The following is a 10639-nucleotide window of genomic DNA, read 5'->3' as shown; positions in this document are numbered from 1 at the left end:
CACAGCTTCTCCCCATAATTCTTTGGGTAGATGCTTACATTTTAACATACTTCTCATCATATTCATGATGTTTTTATTCTTCCTTTCTGCGACTTCATTATGTTGTGAAGTGTAGGGTGGCACCACCTCATGCACAATCCCTTCTTTCACACATAATGTGTCAAAGTCTTTCGACAAATATTCTCCACCACCATCAGTCCTCAGAGTCTTGATCTTTTGACCGCTTTGTCTTTTGACCATAAATTTAAACTTGGCAAATACCTCGATCACTTCACTTTTCTTCTAGGTCAGGTAAGTCCACAGTTTTTGACTGAAATCATCTATGAATGTAATAAAGTATTTGTTACCTCCAATCGAATCCACCTGGATAGGACCACATACATTAGAGTATATGACTTCAAGAATTGCCTTCGGCATGCTTCCTTCATCCTTACTGAAGTTGTTCTTGTGTTGCTTTGCCTGCACACATTCTTCACACACTTCATTTGGAATGTCGATTTCTGGTAATCCTGAAACCATATTTCTTCTCTTCAAATCTCTGATGTCTTTGAAATTGAGATGGCCAAGCCTATAGTGCCATATCCATTCATCTCTGTTGGCTGCTTTTGCAAGGCACTTATGCTCTATCACATTAAGCTCAATCTTAAAGGTTATATTCTGAGACATTGGAGCCTTCAAGATCAACCTTCCATTTGAGTCGAGAACTCTCATCATCTTGTCTTTGATCGACACCTTGTAGTTCTTTTCGACTAACTGCCTTATTCTGAGAAAATTTCTCTTCATGCCTAGTATGTACAACACATTTGAAATTACTGACCTCTTGCCATCTTTCCTCATAATCTGAACATCACCAACACCTTCAGTTGCTAGAGTATTGTCATTTGCAAATGTCACCATGTTCTTCATTGAGGACCTTATGTTGACAAACCAATCTTTTCTTCCAGACATGTGTGATGAGCATCCCGAGTCCAAGTACCACTGGTCCTTGAATCTCTCTTCATCTCTCGTTGTAACCATCAACAACGTCTCTTCTTCTTCATGTTTCGCCAGCTTTGCATAAGTTTCTTGATTCTTCTGCTTTTCTGGATAATCACTAGAATAGTGACCATGCTTCTGAAAATTGTAACATTGAATGTAACTCTTGTCTAGCTTTTGACCACCACATCTTCCTCTACCTACACCACCACTTCTTTGGTTGCTTTGGTTCCAGGGTTTTCTCTGATTCGACCAGTTTCCTTCTTGTTGATTTCGACCAGTCGAATTATTGTAGCCTCCTCTGCCTTTGTTGCCATTTCAGCTTCCTTTTCCTTTCCATTTTTTTCTAATTGTGCCTGCAAAGCCATATCACTCTTAAACTTTCCTGCAGCTCTTTCAGCCATTCTTTGTTCATGAGATTCAAGCGTTCCTTGAAGCTCTTCCTTTTTCAGTTTTGACAAATCTTTCGACTCTTCTATCGCTACTACCACGTGGTTGAATTTTCGAGCCAACGACCTCAAGAACTTTCCAACAACAGATCTTGATGTCAACACTTCTCCATATACCTTGATTTGATTCACCAGTTTCGTAACCTTGGTGAAGAAATCAGTTATGCTTTTATTGTCTTCCATCTGAATCAATTCATACGTCTTTTTGTGAGCTTGTAACCTCGCCTCTTTCACCTTCTCCGTGCCTCCAAACGAATTCTCCAGAATTTCCCATGATTCTTTTGTTGACTCTACATCACTGACCTTTTCAAAGTTATATGAATTAACACATTAATGGATTATAAAGAGAGCTTTATAATCTTTCTTTTTCAATTCTTTATGTGCAACCCTTTCTTGATTCGTCGCGTATTCTGCAAGTGTTGTTACTCATTCCTTCACAAGATCCCAAAGATCTTGATAACATAACACAAAATTTATCTGCTTGCACTAATTCTCATAATTATTGTTCTTGAGAATCAGAAGATTTACTGGAAAATGCTTGTTTGGATGATTCATTGCCATCGTGATTTTCTTCCCACGAATCGCTTAAACTGAAGTTCTTGATACCAGATGTTAGAAATCCATCATAACCTATGGAGAATTTCAATCAATCTTGATAAATAAGATTGTTATCAATCACGCAATAACAATGAAAAAGAGAAGAACAATTGAGAAAGAAAAGAAAGAATGATGGAGAAGAAGAAGAATATTTTCTGCAGAGTTTCTCTTTGTCCATAATCTGTGGAAAACTTCTTTATTCACTTTGTAACTGCAAAATTCTGTGAATACAATGTTATGACTTCTCTATTACAAGAATAAGGGTTACTCCCTCCATTTATAGGTTTAGGTTAACTTACTCCCTAAGCCAAAGCTCAAAACTATAAAATTCCAAAATAGTTAACATTACTAAAAAAGGCCTAAGTCGAAATCCTGTGTGAGGCAAGATGCTTCGACACTTCGACACACTAATACAACTCAACACACTAGGTGGTTCGACACTTCCTTGCTTCTGTCGAGCAACCTGCTTCGACACAAGGAATTACAATTCAACAATTATGTGTTTATTTCACTATTCCACACGTTTTATTTCATTTGCATTGGCATTGTACACACGTTTTTTGATGTAGTGTTTTTTCACGTAGGATTGGCATTGTACCTGTTTAACAATTAACTCGATGTTGGCTTGCAAGGCATTGATGTTGGACCTCTTCCATTATTGAATTTGCACAACTCTACCTTGGATTCTTATTATAGGTGGATTTTACAAATCTGCACAACTCTACATTTATGACATGAAAAATGAAATTGCAAATAGAATGGAACGCCTACGATATTTATATACATTATATGCATCCATTATTAATATAAACCTTATTTACATATATCATGACTTATTATTTGAATTTTATGAACAAAAACAACAGTGATCCCATCATCACAAAATCTATCAGATACGTTGTACACACATAACATTCATGTCAAGAGTTTCCTCATGGAAAGACAGACACTTAATCAAGGAAATGTCCACAAGTTGAAACTCAAACTTATTGCAAATATATATACAAATGGAAAAGTGTACAATCAATCTACTGTTTCGGAGGTTGATGCTTTAATATTTGGTGATGTTGACACAGCTGAAGAAAGAAACATTATTATGCAGAGACAAGGGGGGTCACTAAAATATATTGATTAATTTCATGCAAGTTAGATATTTCCATATGGAGAAGATGGTTATAGACCAAATGTGGCTCACTAAGATCTCGATATCTTCGACGATAACCCAAGAAACAGATTTACTATTCGAGAGTGGTTAGCATTTTGAATCCAAACAAGATGTGAAGAAGGTAAAACTCTTTCGTCGTCTAGAAGATTTTTTCAACAGTTTTTGGTTTATGGTTACACCTTGCTAGAGGGAGAAAGATTGAAATGGCTACATAACAATCAATCCAAGCTTCGAGTTTCTAAGTATCAAAGCCTTAATGAAGAAGGAGACCAAAGTCAAACACCTAGGTCGAACATAGGAAAACGAGTCACCTTACCTTCATCTTATGTTGGTAGTAGGATATTTATGGATCAACTATACTATGATGGCATGGCGATTTGTAGTAAAGTAGGGTTTCCAGACCTTTTCATTACTTTCACATGCAACCCAAATAGGCCTTGAATTCATCTAGCTTTGAATCCTTTCAACTCTAAGTCACAAGATAGACCTGATATCATTTCTAGAGTTTTTAAAATGAAGTTTGATAACCTATTATCTAACGTGACTAAGAAATATGTCTTAGGCAAAGTTCTAGCATGTAAGTTCATACTATTGATTCTGAGTGTATATTTTACATCTACTACTTTTTAATTTTTTCTTCTTTACATTAATTTTTTTATAATCTATGTTTTTCATAACATACATGTACACCATAGAATTTCAGAAGAGAGGTTTGCCACATGCCCACCTCCTAATCTTCTTACATCCATCAAATAAATATTTGGCACCTAATAATATTGACAAAATTATATTTGTTGAGGTGTCAGACCCTTTAAAATAACCAAAGTTGTATAGTCTTATAAAGAACCACACGGTACATGGCCCTTGTGGAATGGCAAACCCTAAATGTATGTGCATGACAAATGGAAAGTGTTCATAGTATTATCCAAAGAAGTTCCAAAATATCACCATAGTTGATCAAGATGGATATCTGATTTATAAAAGAAGGGATAACGACTTTACAATTGAGAAGAATTGAATCATGCTTCATAACGGTCATGTTGTGCCCAGAACCCACGTTTACTTATGAAATATGAAGCACACATCAACATGGAGTGGTGCAATCAAAATACTTCTATCAAATATCTCTTCAAGTACATCAACAAGGGTTATGATAGAATATCAATTGTTATTATTCCAAATATAGCTGGTGGTGAAGGAAATAATGACGAAATCAAACAATACCTTGATTGTAGATATGTATCACCAAGCAAAGCATGTTGAAGAATTTTTTTTATATTCTATCCATGGAAGAAAATTGGTCGTTGAAAGATTATTTTTTCACATGGAAGGAGAGAACTCGGTGTACTACAAAGATTTTGAATAAATTGGCAATGTCCTTCTTAAAGCGAGGGTAACTGAATCCATGTTTACATCTTGGTTTATGGCAAACAAAGAATATGATGAAGCCAAGTTATTGACATGTGGACAATTTGTGTCCAAGTTTGTTTATGTGAAGAAAATAAGATGTTGGAAACTAAGGAAAAGAGGTTACATAATGGGTCGCTTAATTTTGGTACCTCCAACAACTGGGGAATTATATTATATATGAATGTTGTTGACAATGAAGAAAGGGCCTACAAATTATGATGATCTCATGACTGTTGAGGGGTTTTAACATGCAACTTTCAGAGAAGTTTATTTTGCAATGGAATTTCTACAAGACGACAAAGAATTCATTAAGGCAATAATACATTTGACTATTTCCACCAGCAGGATATTTATAACAATATATATTTTCACACAAAATGTTGCTGGAGACTAAATGCCATTGATTTGTTTGCACTTTTATGCTTTTCCTAAATAGCTTGAAAACGGCGTCCATATTGTTTCATTTTGTGTGAATGCCTAGAAGAACACCGCTACGTTTTGCTTTATATCCTAACAACAATTTAATGTTTTTCATTTCCTGTTTTACATAGAAGAACAAAACAACATATTTAAGGAAATCATGCCGGCAATGATTGAACAGAAAGGAGGTGTGTTTTTTTCCAGTTATGGTGAAACTGAAAAGACTTTCATCGAAACAAACTATCAGCGGCTTACGTTCAAACCGCAACATTGTTTTGAATGTTGCTTCAAGTGGAATTGAAAATCTACTTTTATTAGGAGGAAGATCAACACATTCAAGATTTAAAATCCTTGTACCATGCCTAGAATCTTCAATTTGTAACATTGAGAAAATATTTGACATTGTTGGATTGTTGCGGATAACAAAGTTGATAATTTAGGATAAACTCCTATGAGAAACAAATTCTATTTTGAATTTTTTGACCAGTCTTTAAAAGATATAATGGGTATTGACAATTTTGCATGTCAGAAATTTTTTTGGAGGAAAAATTGTCATCTATGGTGGTGATTTCAGACAAAGTCTACCTGTGATTCTTAGAGGTACTAGGTGTCCATTCTACAATAAATGCATCATATATTTGAGATCATTGCAAAGTTCCAAAACTAACTAAAAATATGTGTTTGGAAACGGGGTATAATTCAACCTATGTCGAAGAAAGTCTTAAATTTTTTTAATGGATTCTACAAGTTGGTGATGGAAAAATATCTGAACCAAAGATGGATATGCTGAAATTTCCACAAGAGTTACTTTTAACAAATTATGTGGACCCAATAAACAAGATTGTTACAAGTACTTATCCAAATCTCCTTCAAAACTTCGGTGATACTAATTTCCTATAAAATAGAGTTATTTTAGCTTCAACTATTGAAATAGATGAAATCAATGATTACATCATAAATCTTCTTCCAGAGAATCATTACATGTCTATTTTTCGCTTTCTATTTCCTTAGATTTTACTATATTTATACTAACTCAAAATTATCATAAGCTAATGACAATAATGGTTTCGCGCATTTAACATCTGAATTCTTAAACTGTTTGAAAACATCAGGGTTGTCAAATCATTCCATGAAACTAAAAATCGAAACATGTATCATATTGATAAGGAATTTAGATCAATCTGGAGGTCTTTGTAATGGTACAAGATTAAAGGTGACTAGACTAACAAATCATATCATTGAAACAAAAATTATTTTAGGTACCCACATTAAAAATACTATTTACATACCCCTGTTAGTGTTTCATTTGCACTTACTATTTCCTTGAACTTCTGTACTTATCTAAGCACAATGTATATTTTAAATTTACTATGACTTTGTATCATTCCATATAAATTGTAAAAAATTTGATTACATTTTACACAATTCCTTCTCAATAATATTTAAGTCTTATTATCAACTTTATATATTCGCACAGATGCAGAGGTCTTCTACTAACTAGAAACTAAAACTTGTAAGAAAAAAATGTTAGTTGAATGTGTAAATGTTTATAAACCCCAGACCAACAAAAAAATAAAGAACTGATATAAAGAAAAAGAAATTTAAGATTAGTAGCCACTACAGAATCCCGTTATAATAAACACATCATACATACATTACCCAAACAGAAATATACAGTATGACAGATAGGGAGTACATCAAAACAGTAATGTCAGATCAAACTTGAATACTTCAAAATCACAAGGAATGTTGGAAATTTTTAATCATGAAGGCTAAACTATATTAAAATAATCTCATTGCTACTACACCTTTAGCATCATCATGTTTATAAATTCAGAGGATCCATTCCCTTATTTGATACATAGAATGAATCAAATGTTGATACAACGACAAGGACGACAAAACGTGTTTCAGAGAGCTCTGGGGACAGTTGGGATAACTAAAATCAAGTGATAAAACACAGCAAAACATTTACCGCCTAAATGCATTGCCTTCACCTCCAGATTTCCCTTGGGAATAATGTGTCCGCCGTCGAACACTCTCAGCTATTGATGAGCTCCCCCCTTCTGCAGCACCATATATACTTTTTTGAGCATTATCCAAGAAATTCTTTCCAACAGAACTAGTGTTCTGGATTGCTTCCTTTGCATCAGTCTCCTCAGCCTTCTTTATCCGTTTCCATCTCTCCCCTTCATGCAACTCAGCAGCAAGTTCCATCTGCCTAAGTTTAGCAGCCCTCTCTTCTTCTGAAAGCTTAGGAGCCACATTTCTCCGCTTATAGCGTGACTGTCGCTCAAGCGAAGTAGCAGAAGATCTAGTAGAGCTTGGTTCTCGAAAGCTCCCATTCCCCCTTTTAGAAACATCAAAATCGGACTGACCTTCTGGAGCATATCTTCCTGACTTTGACATGTTATCGTTTCTGTTATCGTTTCTGTCATCAGCGTCTTCTTTATAGTCTTTGACTTTGCTTTGACTCTGGTGGTGACTGGGTGATCTTTCTCTGTATTTCCTGTCTTCATAGTGATTCTTCCTTCTGTCATCAGCATCTTCTTTATAGTCATTGACTTTTCTTTGACTCCGGTGGTGACTGGGTGATCCTTCTCTGTATTTTCTGTCTTCATAATGATTCTTCCTTCTGTTATCAGCATCTTTATAGTCTTTGACTTCGCTTTGACTCCTGTGGTGACTAGGTGATCTTTCTTTGTATTTTTTGTCTTCATAGTGAACCCTCCTTCTCCTCCTTTCTCCTTCACTTGATTCATTCTCTGAATCTGATTGAGCCTTGTGACGTTTCTTTTCAAAGTCTTCATCACTGGCCCTTCTTTTTCTCCTTTCAGCTATGTCATCTTCTGAATCAGACTGTGTTTTATGCTTTGATTTGGATCGATGCTTCTTTTTTTCTTTCTTACTGCGGTCTTTCTTCTTGTCTTCCTTTCCTTCAACCTGACATAGTTAACAAAGACAAACCCATAAATTAGAAACAACATCAAACACAATTTCTCGGGGAAAGTGAACTGTGACAGTTGTTTTTGTCATCCTGTTTAGTCAATACAATTTAAAGTTTCTTTAGCTTTGTATAGGAGTTTGAAGAGGAGGGGAATGGGCTTTAGGGGAAGCATATTTGGACCCAAAAAATTGAGAAACTTTTTACATTTTTTAAAAGAATGATTTTGTATAGAATGATAAATGAATGTTTATTATCAATATATTTTAATTTTCAAAATATTATAACATAGATTAAAATTGAAGAATTTATGTAAACCCTCTAAAGCTGTTTTTGTATTATGAATAAAATGAAACCCCCCAAACCTCTCCACTTAATTCGCTTAATTGTTTTTACTCCATCCTTCTATTTTTTCAAAGCACTCCCCTCCCCTCCAAACTCCCAAACAAAGCCTCAAGTGCAAGCGGTGAATTACAAATAAAAGCTCAATACATAAGTCTTAAAGCAACATCATTTCAGAGTTATACGCCATTTAAGCCAGCATGAATAAGAATAGTAGCCACAAATAGCAAGATCACTCCTTAGGAGGTCATCATGGACATGGGGCTGCATGGCATGGATGGTCCTAAACATAAGTTGATGTCATCAACGAGGAGGAGAAGTTAAGGCAGAAATCACAGAAATTGTGGAGGCGGGGAAATGTATTTATAGCAGCAGAGTGGTAGTGAAAATCAAATCACAATGTTTTGGGAAATTCCTACAAATCAGAATTTTTATTGCAGCAGAGTGCATTGGAAATTCCTGAATTACAAGGTTTTGTTTGGTCAGATACAGTTTATTCAATATGTCACTCAATGTATATTCCACCCCAGCAAATTAGCACACAAAGCACACACTAGCAAGTTCTAACAATTTATAAGTGTCTTCAAAGTCACAATACGCCCCTGTAATTCATCTTAGGTTTTGAAAGAATAGTAATTCCAGTTAAGTAGTCTAGTTAAGTTACTTAAAGAGTGGTAATTCCTGCCTTGTAATTCTCTACCGCTATCAATCTAAAACAGGCAGAGCAACTAGTATAATTTTCTAAGGTTTTGAACTCATCATATCTCATTTACTTTTAGATTTGTGTTGATGAGAAAATGCGAGAAAATTAGATTAAATGAGCAAAAATTGAAACAGATTATGATCAGAGATTGAGACTACAGTCAAGAACAAGGGCAAGGCTAGCCAGTAGCCCAGTAAACCAAAGCTGAAGTACAAAATACAATAATAACCAAACAAAAATGCACAACTAAGATTACTGTTAAAATATTTACAACAAAAAGAGAGAGATGCTTACTGATTTTCTAATCATGGCCATCTTGACAGGGTTGTTTTTAATCTTTGCAAGTGCTTCCTGTTCGCGCTGGCGAATCATCAGCAAGGGATCAGAATGGAGCTTTCTCCAAGCATCATTAGCAGACTGAGGCTTGTCCTCAAATAAAGCTCCAGGAACACCTGCATCCTGCTGCAACTCAAAAAACCATGAATCAATTCACAACAATCAAAACAAACTTAAATTCAGATTCAATCAACAATAGAGAATAAAAAAATACCTTAGAAGCAGAAGAAGAAGAAGGTGCATCTGTTGCATCGGATTTGGGTACAGTTTCAAGGGCTTTGAAACCTTCAGAAGTCTTACCAACGGACAATCCCGAATCATACAAAAACTCCAACCTCTCCTGGTGACTGCAATCAAAATCAGTCAAATTTTCAATTCTATCAGCAATTTCCAGTAAACCCTAACCCTAAAAAACAAATTTGGGATTTCCAATAAAAATTGAGAATTTAATCAAGGAAAAGAGGTATAGTGATAGATAAATTACGGGACGAGACCAGCTTTTTCCTGAAGCTGACGAAACTCGCTACGTTCACGTTCCTCTTGAATCTGCTTACGAAGTTCATCGAGTTTCTTCTCCTCAGCGTTATGCTTCTGCTCTGCTTTCCAAACGTTTTCTATGTTCCTGAGACTTCCCGTGTGCCATCCTTTCTTGTTCAAAAACTTCAACGCCATTTTTTGTAATCTCTTCGGATTTGATTGGTTTCAGAGACAAAATACAACCCTGTTTCTTCAACGTTGCTTGCAACTTGGAGAAGAAAATCATAAAAGGTGAAGCGATGAATTGCAATTGGGTCTTATGGTTCAAGACGGGTCGGGTCTCTTTTCAATTTTTCTCTGGATTGTTTTACTTTTTTTATAAGTGTTTCTGATTTTCGGCTAAGATAAGTTAGGGCTCACTAAATATAAAATATTTGTTTTAAAAGATTTAGTTTTTAAAAAGTCAAAATATTATATGTTTATATTTTTATTTTTATTTTTATTTTTAGATTTTTTTAACTTGTACATGTCAATCAACCCAAAAATGTATCATCTCCACTCTCATAAACTATTTTTTATCCGTATGTTTTTAATTGTTAATTTTATTTTAATATTTATCACTGCCTTTGTCTCAAGTTATAAATTAATTTGTCAAAAAAATTATCTATAAATTACTTTATATTTTCAATGTGATATTAATGATATTTTTTTTATATATCCTCTATTATTTATTATTATTTTTTTAACTCTTTAAATGTTTCATCTATCATAAATAAAGGATAATATAGTAAAATTATGCATAATTTATTTTTTTTATATAA

The 10639-nt window shown here is 34.5% G+C and overlaps 1 protein-coding gene across 2 annotated transcripts; it reads right to left on the bottom strand.

Annotated features, from left to right (window-relative positions):
• Window positions 1–6602: 6602 nt before the first annotated feature.
• On the bottom strand, window positions 6603–10204 carry LOC127076067 (uncharacterized). Of its 2 annotated transcripts, none has more exons than XM_051017621.1 (4): window positions 9826–10204; window positions 9556–9688; window positions 9300–9467; window positions 6603–7959 (listed from the first exon to the last, which is right to left on the bottom strand). In XM_051017621.1, the coding sequence occupies exons 1-4, from the start codon at window positions 10011–10013 to the stop codon at window positions 6988–6990; spliced, it is 1461 nt and encodes a 486-aa protein (XP_050873578.1). In that variant the 5' UTR covers window positions 10014–10204; the 3' UTR covers window positions 6603–6987. The 2 variants fall into 2 exon arrangements, with proteins under 2 accessions (XP_050873578.1, XP_050873585.1); XM_051017628.1 differs by having other exon boundaries at window positions 9300–9464.
• Between the last annotated feature and the right edge of the window lie 435 nt (window positions 10205–10639).

Source organism: Lathyrus oleraceus, chromosome 1 (assembly GCF_024323335.1).
Source record: "Lathyrus oleraceus cultivar Zhongwan6 chromosome 1, CAAS_Psat_ZW6_1.0, whole genome shotgun sequence".
Taxonomy (NCBI): domain Eukaryota; kingdom Viridiplantae; phylum Streptophyta; class Magnoliopsida; order Fabales; family Fabaceae; genus Lathyrus; species Lathyrus oleraceus.
This window is presented reverse-complemented; position numbering and strand designations above follow the sequence as displayed.

What these genes read in the sequence shown, in the direction of transcription:
- LOC127076067 (XM_051017621.1), bottom strand. Translation starts at nt 10,013, where the DNA reads ATGGCGTTGAAGTTTTTGAACAAGAAAGGATGGCACACGGGAAGTCTC. An exon ending in GAAAAAGCTGGTCTCGTCCC is followed by an intron (nt 9,689 to 9,825) that starts GTAATTTATCTA and finishes TTTTGATTGCAG; the next exon opens with TCACCAGGAGAGGTTGGAGT. An exon ending in CTTCTTCTTCTGCTTCTAAG is followed by an intron (nt 9,468 to 9,555) that starts GTATTTTTTTAT and finishes TTTGAGTTGCAG; the next exon opens with CAGGATGCAGGTGTTCCTGG.